This window comes from Protopterus annectens, chromosome 13.part0 (genome assembly GCF_019279795.1).
Source record: "Protopterus annectens isolate FY-2018-M chromosome 13.part0, PAN1.0, whole genome shotgun sequence".
Lineage (NCBI taxonomy): Eukaryota > Metazoa > Chordata > Ceratodontiformes > Protopteridae > Protopterus > Protopterus annectens.
In genome coordinates, this window is record NC_056747.1 from 901455347 (window position 1) to 901473977 (window position 18631).

General features: G+C 38.8%; 1 protein-coding gene across 1 annotated transcript in view; it reads left to right on the forward strand.

Moving 5' to 3' along the window:
* Positions 1–18631, forward strand: part of LOC122787760 (breast cancer type 1 susceptibility protein homolog) — a gene marked incomplete in the record, with an annotated part of 959769 nt that overhangs the window by 454795 nt on the left and 486343 nt on the right. Inside the window, 1 exon segment of the mRNA XM_044054657.1 lies at positions 225–493. Within this exon segment, the coding sequence (XP_043910592.1) occupies positions 225–493 (269 nt within the window).

The window sequence follows — 18631 nt, forward strand, 5'->3', positions numbered from 1 at the left end:
TCCAGATAGTTTCCAAAGGTGAGGTGTTCCACTTCATGCTACAGTGATTTACTGTAGAACAGCAAGCAGCATTACCCTTTTTGAATTGTTGTGGGCTGACACTGAGAAGTCTGTATAAAGTCTTGATGATTAGCAACTGAACTCTGCTACATTGTCAGATGTACTAAATAACAAAATCAGCATCACTGATGCAATAAAAATATCTTTATTTTTTATTTTTCCAGGAGAAAATGCAGAAGCTGTTGAAAATGAACCATGTTCCTCCACTGGAAATACACAAATGTCAAAAGATGCCTCCTGGAGGCTACAAGCCAACAAAGGTCTAGAAACAGAAACAACACCAAGACAGAGTGCTAAAGGGCTTCTGCTAAAGAGATCACCTTTCTTACTTCTGCCTCCTCCATCCAGTAAAACTGGAAACAGCAAGAGTCCTGTAGTGACAAGCAGAAGAAAAATGTCATTGGTCGCATCTGGCCTTGGCAAAAATGAACTTGTAAGTATGTATTGTAATGCTTGTGCTATTATGTATTGTTGACACTTAATTCCATTTAGTCCCATGCATTGGGCAGATGTGTATTTTCAGAATTTGCCTATGAAAGGGATCTGGATCAATCAGTAAATATTCAGCCTTTAGATATACGTAAATAAATAGAATAGATACAAGAAAATAGAAGGTGTTGATGTCTGTTGTGCTTTAATAAGGTACAAGTTACACTGTTTGATTTCTGTCTGACACACTTTCGATAAATGTGTCTGAAGTTTATTGAGAAAGGTTTCACTGTATCTCTATGCAGAGTGTTAACATTCATCCAGTAAAGTCTAGAAAAGAGAGAGAGGGTGATCTCACTGTGGTTTATAAGTCTGTAATTTGTGGTGTTTTAGAGTTTCAACAAATATTTATGTAGGAGATAACTTGTACAACAAACAGTCAATCAGTTCTTTGTATTCCTCTAGGTTTTGCAGTAAAGCTAAACTGGTCAATGTCTGAGCATTTGTCTGGTTGGAAAAAACATTTCAGATTAAACACTACTTTTGTGCTATTGTGTTTACTGTTTTGGCAATGTTTGCTCTCTGTCTCTGAAGGGTTTCATCAACAAAGTGCCAGTTTCGGTATCAGCTTAATGCAATTTATGGTTACTGAGAAGAAAAGGAACCTGTCCCAGTAGGAAGTAGATAATGCAGGAAATAGTCCTGGACAGAGTACCATTCCTTCTCAAGAAGTGCAATTTTTGGAGCACTGCCAGTCCACTTAACGTGTCTTGAGATATATGAGGAAGTTGAGAACTCAGAGAAACACAGTGACGTCATAGTGATTTCACAATGAAAATGTACCAGCTAGGAACTGTACTGCAGATCCAGAAGAATGAAAATTACGTTCTTAACATTACATTAGATCCATGTTGCCTTTTTCTGTCTGGTTCAACCTGTGGGTTATTGGATCTGATTCATATTTGAGACCAGCCATTTTCCATAAACTTCAGCCCATCGAGCTCCATCTTCTCTACCCAACATCCCTTGCTCCTCAGGACTACCTGAGATTAAGTTTTCCCCATAATACCCCAAGCTGACAATGCTCAAACTCCATGGGCAAAAGACATGTGGGGTCCCAACAGAAAAGGGAAAAGAAAAATCTCTCCAACTGTCATCTCATGGTTAAAGAGGCTCAACAAAAATCAAAACAAAAAGCTGGGTTTGGAGGGGAGGGAAGGTTAAACCAGGCTGAAAAAGACACCACTGATCTATTGTTATTGTAAGTACATAACTTTCATATCAGATGTTGTATTTTGTATTTGGATTCAACCTGTGGGGCAGAGTCCTCTGCCATGTAAACCCTAGGGAAGTCTCATGGAAGTATATAGCACAAAGGTGTGAGGACCTACCCCAGGTAACAGCTGCAAAAGTTTCCATAGCTTTAGTAGAATGATTTTTTGGTTTACCCTGCAAGGGTTTTCCTTTCAAACTGTATCCAACAGAAATGGTTCCCTATTAGAAGACCCAAGACACATTCTTTTGAATGCGTCTTGGTCAAACTGAAAAGCCTGAAACGGCAAAATATCGAAGCGACTTTTGAGCGATCCCCCCCCGGGAAAGAATTTGCTTGGCCACTTAGCTACTTTGCTGTTTTTGGCACTGTAGTGCAGTCTTGGAGTTGGTATATTTAAGTAGGGGGGTATGGGGGGTGAAGCCCCCTACTTAATGTAAAGTTTTTTTTTTTTTTGTCGGAACAGCGATTTTTTTTTCCCCTAGGAAATAAATCACTGTTCTGACAGTTCGAAGTTGTAAGCTTTTGCTTACATAGGGTCGACTAATCACTGTTCGCTTTAAGCGTTTGGTGATCTAATGTAGACCCACAGAACTAGTCAGGCAGCCACTTGGACAGAGTAACCGTAGACATTGGCATGAACTACCCTGCTTTTGAAAATTAAACAAACAAATGTTTAGACTTTCTGAAAGATTTTGTTCTAGCCAAATAAAATCTCATTTGTCTGTGCACATTGAGACAATGAAGTCGGTATTCCCCCTTGTTGGAAAAACTCAGGAAAAAAGCAGTGGTAAGTTAATGGAGTGTTTCAAATTGTTTTCAGTAGCCACCTTAGGAAGAAAAAAAGGGGTCTGTGCAAGAGGAAACCCAGTCTTTATGAAAAACCAAGTACAGAAATACTGATGAGAGGGCTTGCAATTCTGACACCTGCTTGGCAGAAGTAACTGCCACCAAAGAATAAGGTCTTCCATGATAACTTCAAGTTAGTTATAACAGAAAGTTCAAATGAGGCACATCTAAAACCTGGAACATGAACAGCAAATCCTATGGAGGGACAGGGTCATGGACAAGAGGACATAATAAAAATGTACCCTTGAAGAAAGTCTTGGAAATTTTGAGAGCTACTAAAGGCATATTGTCTCTACCAATGTGGAAATTGGAAATGGCTGGTAATTGCACTTTAATAATAGAATAACTAGAGGTCTAGTGAAACAAATCCTTCAGGAAGTCAAATTCAACCTCTATGGGAGCCAAAAAGGGATCCAACCCCTTAGATGCAGCCCAGTAAGCAAAACATTTCTGCCTACTAGCATAAACCTTGCACTGAGACATCATCTGAGAGGAAGACAAAATATTCACCACTCTGTTAGAAAGCTTGAGGGTTTGGACTGTCAAGGTAATTGGAGGATCCATGCGGTCAACTTCAGAAGCTGAAGGTTGGGTGGGTTCAAACCCACCAGGTGTGAGATCAGATCCAGAATGGGATCCAAGACCCAAAGAGGGTACTTTAGAAGAGACGAAAGGAAGGGGGAACCATACTTGATGGGGCCAAAAGGGGGTAATGAGGATTACAGTCACTCTGCAACATACTGCGTTCTGGAGGAACCTTATCAGTAGAGTCAAGGGATAGGCATACAGAAGAGACTCTGTGCTGACTGTCCTTGAGGAGGGCCTAAGGTATAATAGCTGCCACACTTGATGTAAGAAGATGCGAACAGATCACAACACAGAGTGTCCCAGTGCCGAAAAATCCAAGTAGCCACTTTTGGATTCATGGGCCACTTGTGCAGAAAGAGAATGTTACTGCTCAAATTGTCTGCTAATATGTTGTATCTTCCTGGGATGTGTGTTGCAACCAGAAACTGTTGAGACAAAATTCCTTTTCCAAGTTCTCATGACCTCTTGACAGGATATGAACAGGTTCCCAGTTTAAGTATCATACCACAGTCATGTTGCCAATAAGAACTGGAATCACAGCCTTGGGGAGAACTTCCTTAAAAGCCTGCAACACAAGAAGGATAGCTGTCATCTCCAAGACATCGAAGTGAAGACTGACATTGCTATTAGACCCAGGTCCCTTTGTTCAGTTCTCCCATTGAAATGCCTCCCCCCCACCTTAGAAGGGAGGTGTCTGTGGTGACCATTCCCAGAGGAGGTGGAAAATGAACAGTCCTTGGTGGACACCAAGGGAGACTTCAAACACCACCTAATTTGATTCCAACAGACCTCTGTCAATGCAACTGGGAACTCCATCGAGTGAATTAGATACGACAGTCGCACCACCAGTGTCTACTGCAGAGTCCTCAGTACTACCTTACGATGGGAATAAAGCAAATGGCAGCCACCATGCATCCCTCAAACCCGAGAACAAGAAGAAACGGATGTTTCAAGCATGTGAGCAAAAAAGAACAAGACCTAGTCATAAAATAATTTAATTTCGGCTATTTTTCTGAAGTTTTGCAAGTCAACTTCCTGTATTCCGGTTTCCTTACAATAGTGTATATACATTTCTGTTCTATTCTAGTAGGGAATACTGTGGATAAATTTCAAACAGCACTTTGTAAAATACCTTTTCAGCACACGTGTGTACAAACCATCTCATATGACGTACAGCTCTAATACATTTGTAACACAAACATCTTATATGAATCATGTTGATATTCACAAATGACATATTTACAAAATTCCAGATAGCTGGGCTGATATATATATATATATATATATATATATATATATATATATATATATATTGTGAAGACTGGTAGAGAAAGGTGAACGCTGTCAGCCTAGCCAAATAGAATTTGATACATATTTCTGGCATTTGTAAATATAAATGTAAAATACAGGCTTGTTTCTTAAATGAAAGAAAATACTGTAAAATGTTGTACTTAAAGATTGTAGCAACATTACCATCTGCTGTAAGGAAAATTAAGTCAAGCATTTCATATCTTTCTTTTGAAGTTAAAATTATTTCAAATCTATTCTTTTGATCTCTAGAGCTCGGAGTTAGTCTGTCTGGATTAGCACTCTTTCTATTGTTTTAACTTAAGGGATAATTACTAGAGTGTACATGTGAAATGTATTTTTATTGTTGTAGCTTCCTGAGCAGGTGTTAGCTTGCTAAATAATGTAGCCTGTTGACCTGGGAACTCCAGGCTAAGTGTCAAAATGATGTAATGTGTATGCCGGGAAACCTAAGCGTCAAAAATTATGTAATCTTGGAGGACCCAGCAGAAATGTTTGTTAGTGATTTTAAAAACTATTGCTCAGAGAGAGAGATTGTAAGCATTTTTGTCTGACTATCCAACTCAGCACTGCTTTATGCTCTATGTAAGTAAGTTACTTTAGAAGTATGTTTTCTTGTAGCAATAGCTAGAAATTAGAAAAAGATTAGACTAAGTGTTTTTTTGTTATGTCAGAACTGTACTTCTGAATTATTTTAAATTTCTGTGTGATCTTTGAACTCTTGAATGGTACTGTGGTGTAGTAGTATTGTCTTGTTTTTAGTATTTATTAAATATTTTTAAACCCCTTTCAACTGTGGCTGGTTTATGTAGAGATAAGTTAAGCTCTAGAGTACATTGCATGCTTATAAGTGATCCTGTACTAAGCCCTCCCAATAAGCCTTGATTGCTTAAGTTACACTACTATTGGATAATAATATTGCACAGTAATAATTGGACACTCTTTTAAGGGCCTTTGGGTAGCTGATAATTATTAGCTGGTGGTGGCAGGAGTTATTACTGTAGAGTCTGGGCATAGGGGCACAGCTGGAGAATCTGTCAGCCTTGCCCAGGAGTGTGTGTGTGTCAGCTACTTAGGCAGGGACACACAAAGCACTGGTTGGACAGAGAGGGTACTGGAGGTTAGCTTGCCAGCTAGGCTGAGATCTGGACCCTATAGCTGTGCCATTGGGGAGTCTTATTGGGAGAGCAAGGGAACAACCAACCCCAGACTGACTGTGATCTCTGTGTGCTCTTAAGGGAAATTGCACTTTACTGTGTGCATTTATTATCCTTTCCTCGTATACGAGACGCCCTCTGTGGTGTTAGTGGTGAGGATTGAGGTTCCTTGATTGCTGGGCCAGGGCACGGGCATCACACACACACACACACACACACACACACATATATATATATATGGGTCTACCTGAAAACGCCAAAAGTTGTAAACGCCGATGACGAGAACACCGACACTGGAAGATTGACAGCTAAGAATCCCGATGCTGAGAACACTGACATGTTAAGGTAAGTGTGCAATAGGGACGGACTTTGGGGTCAGGGTGTGTGTAAGGTAAGTGTGTGATAGTGACAGACGTTAGTATAGGTGTGGGTCAGGTAAGTGTGCGATAGTGGTGGACTTTAGGTTTAGGGGCGGGTTAAGTGAGTTAGGGTGTGGGTAAGGTAAGTGTGCGATAGTGATGGACCTTAAGGTTAGGGTTTGGGTTAAGGTTAGTGCATAAATAGTTGTGTATGTAAGGTTTAGTGTAGGTTTGTAAGGTTTTTGGTGTGCTTGTGTTTTGTGTGTGTTTTTCGGGAAAGGTATTTGTTTTGTTGATTGTCGGGATTATGGTTTGTCGGGCTTGTGAAGTTTCGTGTTTTTGAACTTTTCTTTTTTTTTTCGGTTTTGTCGTGTCGGTTATTTCGTTGTCTGTGTTTTGGGGTGTCGTTATCAGGTAGACCTATATATATATATATATATATATATATATATATATATATATATATATATATATATATATATATATAGACACACATATTTGTTTACTGTGAAGGTCCGAGGGGGCATCAAATAATTCCTTTCCAGAGACGATGCAGAAAAGAAAAGCTTCAAAGAGCAGTAGCAATTATGTAAAATCCTAAGATTGAGACAAATTATAAATGGTAATTATAGAGCTAATGCATTGGGTAATTGAAAATAGTAAATATGAAACCGTTTGCAACAGGAATACTTCATAATATAAGAAATAAGTAAAGTCAATTTAAAGTTAGAAATAAGTATAAATTGCATGTTCATAAGAAATATATGTTATGCAATCTGAAAATTAATGGGAAAGGAAAAACAGAGAAACGGACAGAGAGAGGAAAGGAGTTGAGTCAAGTCAGGGAAGTAACAAAAGCTTAATGATACAGGTAGAACAGAGAGAAGAGAAAGATATAAGTAGTAGAGTGATTTTATGGTGTTAGCTTGTCATCAGCAGTTGGTATTAGTTCTGTGGGACTCAGAATTAATAGTAGAAATCAAGAATTGGTTTGTGGATGATGTCTTTATGGATAAGGCCCTATCCTGGGGCAGTGGAATAGGAAGAAATCCAGGAATCTTTGCTATGTTGCTTTAACTGAGTTTTAAACATATGAAGTAGATTGATGTATGTTGGAAATGAGTTCAAAATGTTGGATAAAAAGCTAGAGTACAAAGCATCACCAGCAACATTTGGGCCTTGGTTATAGAGACTCGTCATTTGTCTTTATAAAATAAATCCTTTGACACATTTTTCAAGAAAATACAGTAAGATGTGAGCAGTTTTTAGATAAGGGTATATACAGTGATTAGTTCCATTCAAATAAGGAGTTTCAAGGCTGTTCAATGCTACGTTTTGGTAGATGTATTGGCTGCAAATTTTGTAATTGCATTGTAGTATGGATCTAGTTTAAACAACAGTGGGCTTGTAAGTTGATGCAAATTAGAGTGACATAAAGTAATGTTGGAAGTAGTCAAGTAGAGGCAGTGGTTTCCCTTGTGATCTTAGTAGGAAAGGCTTGGTTCTGTCCTGTAGGCCAAGTTTATGATGGGTTTCTTTAATAGCAATTTGAAAATGAATGTCAATTTTTTAAGTTATTGTTTATAATGACTCTCAGAAATTTAGTACTATGGTAATGAAATCTATTTCAGTTTTGTTTATTGATGTAACTATGAATGCATTTTAATTTTCAGAGCAGTGCTTAGGTCTGAACAGAATTAGTTTTGTGTTTCAGGGTTTGGGAGCAGTTGATGGCTTATGAACCAGGATTCTATTGAGGAGAAGGGATCCCAAGTTATTTTTTGGAGGTCAGTCAAATTTGCCACTAAATAAATTATGGTGGAGTCAACAACATTTTGAATTATTGAAGCTTGTCTAGTGGTTGCCAAGAGATCATTAATAAATATATTGCATAAGAGAGGGCTAGGTATAGAGCATTGAGGGACACACACACACTGGTTTGGAAGGGGGAGTATGAGCCATTCCATTTCACAGACTAGAACCCATTGCTAAGGTGGCTTAGGAACATGCACTGGTAGTACTACACAGTTCAAGTTGTATACATTTTTGTAGAAGCTTCTGATGTGACGTGTCAAATGCTTTAGATAGATCAAGGAAAAAGTGGTAAAGTCAAATACCCTTGTTCCTATGATAGTTGATGGTATAAAGACATGATAATAGTTATGAGATTGTACTGTGATTAGGAGCAGTCTTTATATATTCAGTTGGTAGCTCATCAACATTTAAGGTATTTGGGTTTAGTTTAAGAACAAATATTTTTGATAGTACAAGTTGGTGTTTAAAGGAAAACTCTCGAGTTAAATTTCTTGTGGGGGGAGAGGTTGAGGGAGCTTATTGGCATAATCTCTGGTCAGGGAATGGTTATACCTCTCAATTCTCCAGATTTATGCAGAATGCCCATATGTTTGATCTGTTCCTCATAATATTTGTGGTTTTCTGGCAATCTTTGAGGACTGAAATTTTAAATAGTGATATACATTTGAGTTTCAGACTTCTTATCCTACAGAAAATGCACACAAGCAGAATTCCTTTATTATAGCAACTTTCTAAGTTTAGAAGAACAATATTTAAAATCTGCCCTTATTTATGGGCTTTTGTCCCCAACTATTTTAGGTTTTGTCCGGATTTCTTGCAGTAAGTAGTTGAAGGGTATGAGGGATGTTGCTGCATTAATAAAATTGTGTGGAAGTTTAACGCTATTTGCATATTTTGATGTTGAGAATTAACTAGATTGGGTGCTGTTGACTTGCTTTAGAAGCTTCTGAATAGTAATCCAGAACATTTTAGTATCACGACAGTGTATGGCAAGTTAGAGTAAATTGCCTCTTGTCTTTTTTTTTTTTTTTTATAAAGATTATGTAGTTATGAAGATTCCTACATTGCTGATAAAATTGTTGGTCTTTCATTGATATTCAAGTTTTCCAAAGTTTGTCCCACCTCCTCATTTGTTTAGTTTTCTGAGCAAGCCAGGAGGCAACGTAGGACCCCCTCCCCCCAGTAATGGGGCTTGCGTTAAATTGTTGAGTAGCTTTATCTAGTGGGAGATGTTTTAGTAAAGTCTGGTTCATGAGTTGTAAGGTAGAACTGAAAGTGACTTTCTTGGAGTACGAAAGACTACATACTAGTTTAAAGTGGTGAGGTTTTAGTTAGTGTATTTGTTTTATTACAAAGAAAGGGTGATGACACTGAGGTCATCATGAAGAATACCAGGTTTGGTTATAGTTTTAGGCTAGGTTGTTAGAATCCAGTCAGGTGTTGAATAAGTATTGGAAAGTTTGTTGCATCTAGTTGGTTAGGTGATAAGTTTTGAATTGATTAGATTAATAGCAGGTTTGATATTATTATTTGAGTGCCAGTATTTAGATCACCTAGGATAAATGTTTTATGAAGAATATGAGATGATGTCCTAGAGAATATATCTTCATCTGTTGTAATTTTGTTGCCACAATGTCTGTTGACAGCTATGATGGGAGAGGTTTTTGGGTGTTTAAGTAGAATAGCACTATCGTTGAATTGGGAGAGAGCATGAGTTGTAGATGGTTGAGGTAGATAATGGCAAGTCCACCTCTTTTCTTTATTTCCTTTCTGCTCTTAAGATGTTGTAGTTCGGTAGAAGAATGTGAACATCTTTAATTTCTACTTTTAACCGCATTTTAGTGATAAGAATGCCTGGGTAATTGAGAGCCATCCGTGAGTATAGTTTATCAAATATACAATACTCTTCAAACAAATATTAAAAGTATAAGTTTTGATTGAATTGTTGAGAGAGTCCATGTTCAAACTTGTATTAATGTAGATGTAAGTAAATCAGGAGTGTGGGGATAAAGTAGTACTGGCTTAGGGTAAAATATCACCACATAAGTTTAAGTAATTTTTTTTCTGGAATTTGTAGAAGAGTTGTGATTTATTCTTATGCTTAATGTGAGAGTCTGAAAGTGAGTCATTGACATATAGATATCTCTGAATAGATATAGACGATATTGTACAAATTGCTAGAAAATGGGAGTGAGTATTTTTAGTTTGGTTCAAAGGATTTAAGGTGATTGTTAAATGTATATAAAGGTATTGCTAAGATGTACAATGTTCTAGTAGAAGAAGAGAGTGAGAAACACAGCTGTGTGAATTGCATGATTCTGTGTTGCGCATATGTTTAGTATTTGTAGAAATGTTAGGGATTTGGTTGTAATAATGCTTTAAGACTACAGGAAGTTTTAAACTTGTTGGAATGCTGTGTCAGTAATGTACTGTGGGGCAGTATTATGTTTCAAGGGGGAGGATTGTCAGAGGAGAAGGGGAGGAAACCATTTAGAATAAATGCAAGCATATATAGGTTGGTTAGGGAATTGGGGATGGAAAGGGAGTAAAGCAGGTGATGCTCACTTAGCAAGAGGGTAGCTGAGAGACTCTAATGAATTCCTAGTTGGTAAGTAAGCAGTTAAGCCAGCACTGGAAGTATTATGTATTTTGATGGATTTGAAAATTAAGCTAGATTCCACACACTAATTTAAAATATAGCAACCATAAGGCCATAAGGAAAGTCAAACTTTGTTCCCTTGATAGGACTTAAAAATGACAACAGCAGTTCTCTTCTTGAAGTAGTTATAGTATCAAAAATGAAACAAATTGCTTTAACAGCAAGGTAGTTTAATGGAGAGAAAACTTTTTTTTTTTTTTTACTGGTACTTCATATAAACTTGCATATGTCTTAAGCAAAGCATGCATGTTTTCACTTAAAAATCTGTAGAGCATAGTAATGTAACAGAAAATCTCCACAGACTAAAGACATGCCTGCAGCAGACTTCCATTGTGAAGGCATAATTTTATTTTAAGAAAGTTTGTAATTTTTTGCAGCCCAGGTTGTCACCTGAGCAAGACCCATTACAATGACTGGAGTATCAGTCCTGCACAGAATACAGACACAAGTAGCAGAGGCTACTGAAGAAAAGAGTACAGTAGAAAAAAAAGTTTAGATCTGATGTTAGCCATTTTCATTCTTCCTCATCTAATGAGTTTGGTCCTGATCCTCTCTACAAGAATATTGCAGTTCTTCTTTACCAGTTTTGGTATTTAACTTTCCTCCTCTTTCTGGCTAAAAAAAATAGTTTAGTACTTCTGTTATGATAGTTTTTTCCTTCTCTAATCCAACCTGTTTTAGAGTCCTCTGATAAGAGCATTCCAGGTCTGTCTGGCTGGCTCGGATATGAAGAAAGCACAGTCTTTGGATCTGAATACTGCTCAAAGTGCACTGGCCCCGACATCCTCTGAACACAAGGACTCCTGGAGCCATAGCAACCCTGTCAAATCCAGGAGGTTGGAGTTGAATCTGAGGTTTTCAGAGCCACCTCTTCCTCTTGGGACTTGACAGCTTGGCTCCAACTTCCGACTCATGTGGATTGTTGTCAGGGTGGAGGGAGGTGACAAGCCAGAAACCTGATTTCTTGGCTCCATTATCTTCTCCCTGGAGCTGTCTGCCTTTGAGGTTGTGAAGAAAGTGTTCTCTGCTCCAGCAAGCCAGATGGTTCCTACCCCCTCAGATCCACCTTGTACTTCTCAGATGACTGCATTGCCAGTGCTTTCAGAAGCCTATGCACCACCCTATCCACATCATCGTCCGAAAGACTTCTGGAGGATCTAGAGGAGAGAGGGTGGGAGATCTGACTGACTTTAATATTGGTGATTTCAGATCAGGACTAACCGGTTCCAATTCTGGGGATCGGGTCCTGATTTCAAATTCCATAGGCACCGAAGCCATTGGCGCCGATAAAACAGTCTTTGTCGGTTTTAAAGTGGTCTGAGCCGGAGATGCAATTTTGCTCACTTTCATGGTAGGTTCCGATTGTCCTAAAGAGGTAAAAGATCTTTTTGACTTGTCTGATTTAGCTGAAGGAGATTTTTGTGATCCTGATGTGCCCAGGCCTTCTTCCAAAGCTTCCTGGAAGGGGGGCTTTAACAGACCTCTAACAATCAACGTATTCCTATGCTCTAATAGCACTCTGGAGCTAAAGGGGTGACATATTGAGCATGATTCTTGCAGATGAACTGCTCCCAAACGATAAACACAAATAGTATGAGAGTCCAAAATGGAGATCTTTTGACTGCACTTTTTAAAACCCAAAGGTTTAGTCTCCTTGTGCTCTTTTGACATATTAATACACACACACACACACACACACACACACACACACATGCGAGCAAAAACCAACAGCTACAACAACAACCGTTAATTTCTGAAGTAAATGAAACAAACTTTTTTTTTTTTTTTTAACTAGAGTAAGAGAGATTGAAAAAAGTTAGGTTGCCCTGTAACTAAAACTGGCTGCGGCAGCCCTCTAACTTAAATGGGCTATTTCTCCTTATCTAAAGGGGGGGCAGTAATAAAATATACAGTTCGAAAAAAACTTCCCTCTCACTGAAGCGGGCCGAGTTAACCCTGTAATTTAAACGGGACTAGCAATTTAGTCTAAAGGCAGTTAACCGGGATAGGGGATAAAACAAGGCCTAACGTAACTATGGCTAAAAGCAACAATTCAACAACAAATGATTCTACTAACTACAATTACTAACTAGTACAAGAAAATGTTTAATAAGGAACAATTTTCAGAGGCAATAAAAGGTAATGAAAGGTAGTAAAGTGGTTGACTTACACAGAGCCAAGATGGAAGCCTGTGATCTGTGTAGCAGCAAATGAGATTTGGGGGAGTTGCATTAGAGCATCATGGGATAAGGATACAGCCACAAGCCAGTGGCAGACCTCAAGCTTTAGTAATGACCCAAGTCAGAACCAAGGATCGGTTCTGAACCCAACCAATAAGAAGTAAGTCGAGATGGACAACATAACATGGAACGTTATGGTGAGTACATAACTTCTTTTTGGTACATCAACAAACAACTGGAACCAGATCTTAGACCCTGTGTCGAGAAACCAAGGCCCTCTAGTGTGAGACAATGGGCGGTAGCCTCCAACCGCTTTTTAATAGCAACTCATATTCCGGGGAAGTCCAGCATGATAGCAGGCAAACTGAGCAGGTCTTTCTTACAACCCCACAAATGGTCTCTCAACAACAAAGTGATGAAGATGATTCAGCCAGTCAGGCCAGTCTTGCTGCTATCTTTTTGCATCTCCCCTAAACAAGTGCAGCAGCTTCTATGCCCTGATCAAACCCCCCCCCCCCCAATCAGGGGAAATCACTGAAGGCTGCTCTACTCTACGATTGCCCCCCCCCCGATCTTTCTGTATGCTTATCCTCTGACTCCCCTAATTCTCAAATTCCTCCAGAAGCAGCCCAATTGAAGAGCAGTCATCTTTAGTTTGCATCTTACTGGCCTTGACAGATTTGGTGTTTCTTCCTTTGGCCTCATTTTCTATATCCACCGTAGACTCTGGATCCAGTTCCAAACCTCCTGTGTCACCCGACAGGCACGGCTCACCCGGATATCTCAAATCTCAAAGTGACAGTGTGCTAGCTCCATTTCCTTTAATAACCAGACAGCCAGTGCTGTCTTCCCTTGTCTGTTCCATGATTTTATCTTCCCATAAACCTTATACTAGGAAACTCTACCAATTTAATAAAAAAAAGTTTGTTGGGCAGATCAAAATCAGATAGACCCCTTCTCAGCTCCATTTCAGTCTGTTCTAGAATTTCTAGTGAGTTTATTTAATGAAGGTGCTAGTTCATCAACTATTAAAGTCCAACTCATAGCAATCTGTACCTTTCATGTGGGATTTCAAAATTCTTCACTGGCTCCCTGTAAACTGTGCGAGGCTTTATGTAAACTATACTTTTAGTTGCAATTACATCTGCTAGAAGAATTTCAGAACTTCAGGCATTTATCTTCTAAACCTCCATATTTGAGTTTTCATGAGGATAGGGTTTCATTACATACCAGTGCTTCTTTCCTTCGTAAGATGGTGTCAGAATCCAGCATCAACCAATCCATTAATTTGCCAGTATTCTTTCCAAATTTAAAAATAAAGGGGAATATATGCTGCATTTACTGAATGTTACAGACCATTATCTTTCTGTTTACACAGAACAACAGAGATTAGAAAGACAGATCAACTATTTGTTTCCTTTGCATATAGTCAATTGGGCTAATCAGTTACAAAGCTAGAAGGCTGACAGATTGCATTTTATTTATAACAAATTTAATCTCCCCTTACCAAAGCCCTTAAAGGCTCAGTCAACAAGATCTATGCAACTTCTGCTGTGTTCCATTCTAGACCTTCTATGGACGATATATGTGCGGTTTCAACTTGGTCATATCCTCATACATTTATCACTTATTGCAGACTAGATCTGGTCTCGAGGGGAAGAGCAGCCTTTGCCTCAGCCGTACTCAGGAGTGTCATTCCTTGCAGTCCACCCAGGATTTTAGGTATCTGGGGACTCTGTCCCATTAGCTGAGGAATGAATGAAAGTTGACATCATCAGATAAAAATAGTTATGTATGCACCATAGCGTTCCATCTTTGTTGTCTATTTTCATTCTTCCTCAGCTCCCTACCTACCCACTGACTGATGTTTGGAGGAATGAGAGACTTCAAAGAGACCAATGTCCTTTGTGTTGAAATCCAGTTATGGCATATCATTATAGTCTTCCTTTCAAACAGCAAGCAAGATCTGAGAAATGTTAGGAGTTTGTGCATTATGAGTAGGGAAGGAGCTCGAGATTTTGTTGGAGGCCACAAGCTAGTATAATGGCTGAGTTGGATCCGAGGATTGGATCTGAACCCATTAGTTGAGGAAGAATGAAAATGGATAGCACAGATGGAACATTATGGCAAGTACTTAACTTTTTTTTCACTGCATTGATCTGTTACTGATGTATATAAAAGCTTATGTTACAGAAAAAAGAAGTAGCTCATTTTAGCAAGTGACAATGCAGAATTACAGAGCAGCCATCAGTGACTTAACCCTGTTATTAGCAGCAATCAAGTAATAGTTGCAGTAAATCACATTACTGCAAACAATTTGACAAAATTAATTCAGTAGACTATTCTGAAATTTTACTTAATTTCTTCTTGATAATGTAACAGCGTCCAAGATGGTTTGCCAACATCTTAAATTATACTAGAAAAGTATGACTTATAGGGCAACAGGAGACGTGTAAATGGTTACCAAGGAGCTGGAGTGAAAGACTTGGAGAATGAGTCTTCAAAATAAATATACCGATTTATGCATATGCAACTGGAGATGTAAACAGAAACATGATAGGTCTGTAAGTGTTGTATAAAGTGGGGGAAGGGTATGAATGCTGCAGACAAGTTTACCAACTTCTAAAAGCATTAGCTGACTTGGGCATTTTTTTAAATAGCGGCTTACCATCTTTTCAGTGAGTGTTAATTGTCCTGCACATGTGCAGAATGAGGACATCTGGGAGAATGGGTTCTTATTTCCAAGCTGGTAAGTAGTCAGGTAAGCCAGTATTGGAAGTCTTACATTTCTTAATGGTAGATTTAAAAATATTCTATATTTCAAGCAGTAGTTTGAAATATGGCCACCGTAAAGAAAATCCAACTCTAACTGGTGTCTTGCACCAGGAATTTATCAATCAGTTGGTCTTTGCGCAGGACTTGAATGATAAAACAGCAGTTACAGCCTGATGTTGTACTGCCAAAAGCCAAACAAATTGCATTAATATCAAGGTAGTTTAGAAGACAGAAAGATGTTTTTTTTTCTGGTAGCCTTGCACAAAGTTAGATGACTTAACAACCAAAGTTACATTATACACTGTCAGCCATCTTAATCTTGGCTCTGCTGAAATTTTGCTAGCTTGAAAGCAAAGCATATGAACTACATTTTGCATCCAGGGAAGTGCATGTAAACTACATTTACAACATTGTACTTCTCTCCTTTTAAATCAGTTGTATTTGATGTTTATCTGAAGTTAAAAAATATTAATTTAAGGCATTTTTATAGTCTGCAGTGCTTTTTGGTTTTTGTGCTGGGCCTATGTGTTCTGACTGGGCCCTCATTTTATTGCATTTTTAATGGCTCTCTTCTGAGTCTGACGCCCATTGTTATTTCTTGGAGCTCTCAAGTAAATTATCAGCATTGCTTATCTAATTCTGTGTTGTAGTTACTTTTCAAAAAACAGCTTTGGCCATTTGTGCGACTTGTATCCACAGTCTATCGTAATTAACCCAGACCCCTGGTATTTTATAGTACTCAAACAGCCTTCTTAATCTTGGCACTGCTGGAAGCTTGAAAACAAAGCATTTGGACTACATTTTGCATCCAGAGAAGGACATTTAAACTAAATGTACAATACTTATCTTACCTTTTAAATTGGTGATGTGTGCTGTGTTTGCTCTTTATCTGAAGTTGTAGCTATTAATTTAAGGCATTTTTATAGTCTGTAGTGCTTTTTGATTTCTGTTTTTGGCCTAGGCATTCTGACTGGACCCTCATTTTATTGCATTTTTCCTTGCATTGTTCTGAATTTGGTACCTCACCCATTCTACTCCTGTTCTTTTATACTTGGAGGCTTTGAACTGCCTACCTCTACTGTATGTCTTACCTTGGAAGCTCCTTGAAGTCTCATTTTCTGTATTCCTGGCCCTAGAAATTCCTCCAAGTCTTATCTCCTCAACTCATCTTACTGGTTACTGACAGAAGAAACTGGGGAAGCCCACCTGAGATTATTAGTATACTTTGAAAGTTCCTTAAAGTATGTGTGTTCCTCATTGCTGGTTTGTCTGCCTTTGAATCGTGTTGTAACTGCTTGTAGCTAATTGTTAGATTTGTTTCTGGTACCTTTTCACTTGTGGCTATCTAAAGTATGTTATTACATTAAGAAGACTGGGACTGCAATTCTAGTGAGAGTAGAAAATAGCCTTGTCTGTCTGAGTTGGACGACACATAGGAAGGCTTAAAGCAAGAATTAACTTGTTGTAGCTAGTTATTCGATCTGTTTCTGAAACCTTTTTACTTTTGGCTAATTAAAATGTGTTTTTACATTATGAAGACTAGGACTGGACTGCAGTTGTAGTGGGAGTAGAAATGTAGCCTGGATCTATCCAAGTTGAGAAACACACAAGGGTGGGGTGTGGGGGGGGGGTGGCTTAAAGGGACAATTATTTATTATAGGTAGTTGGTACCGGTTCACTTTTGGCTAACCAAAGTGCGTTTTTACCTTAAGAAGAGTGTGCCTGCTCTTCTAGTGGCAGTAATAAAAGTAGTCTGGTCAGTCTTAAGTTGGGAAACACCGGGTGGCTTAAAATTAGATTGTTTCATCAGCCAGACGGCTTATTACAAACTTAGTTATTTGTTGTTAATCTGCACTTGAGAGCTACTTGATTTTACATTAAGAAGTTCCAGGACCATCCATCTTGTGGCAGGAGGTACTTACCTGAGCTCTCTGAGTTGGGAAGCAGTACAAGGAGCACAAAGTGTAGTCATTTATTGGCCAGGTGGCACAGGAGTTAGTTTTCAGCTTTTTTCTGTCTGTGTAGTAATAATCATCAACCACCCTTTTCTCATTTTCTACATGGGGTTAGGGTGTTGTTAAATTTTGCCATTTCTCTCGATTCAGTATCACACTCAACCTTTTTCAACATTCATGCCTTACTGTCTCAGATCTTCTGATACAGAATCCATCCACCTCTTTGCTGGGCACCCTCATTTCCTCATACCATCATGTCTGTTCCAAATCTTCACAAGATTGTCTTCTTTTATTCTGTACATGTGCCTGCTATAAATTAGGTGCTTTTTTTTTAAATGAAAGAGTTGTTTGCCATGCAGTAGCAGCTAGCAGTACCCTGTATAGTAGGAAACCTATAAAGTTAGTACTTGGGACTTTAACCTGCTATGCATGGAGCTAAGCTTATGCTAGCTAGTTAGCGCACCAACCAGCACTAATATCAGATCATGGCACTATCTAACATCTGTCCTTAACCCTAGACACTACTTAGGTGACTCCTATTAAACCACTTCCCTAAACGTAATAGCCCACCCGTAATACAGGTCCTGACAACATGGATTTAAAATTTCCTAACGTCTGTGTGGCCAGCTTGGCAGATATGGACATCCTGAGACAGTGTAGCAGTTGTCTTATGTAGTCAGACAAATCTTTTATATCTTAAGGAAACTAACATAGTATGAGAGAGATGTACATGCATATCTTCCTTGGAGGCAAAAGGTTGTCAAGAACACACACACACACACACACACACACACACACACAAAACACACAGCACTCACCACCCACATAGACCTCTATCCCCAGCAACCAGTAAAGCAGCACCTAACACCACACATAAGCCTGCAATCAATCATCCCGCAAGAACAAAGTCCATAAGGCAAACAAACACTTTACCTAGTACTGTTGTCATAGGGGATTCTGTTGTATGACACACACATGCTCCGGTATCAAGGCTGGACAAATTGAAGATAGCAGTTAGTTGCCTGTCAGAAGCAAGGATCCTGCAATATCATGCATGCATTCAAGTCACTGCACCACAGGTGCCACTATGATTCTGTCCTTGTCCATGTGGGAGAAATGACCCGAGACATCTCACTGGACTATATGAAAAGAGACATTACGGATCTTTCTGACCATGTGTCACAGACAGGTACACACCTTACAGTGAGCAGTACGCTACCTTCA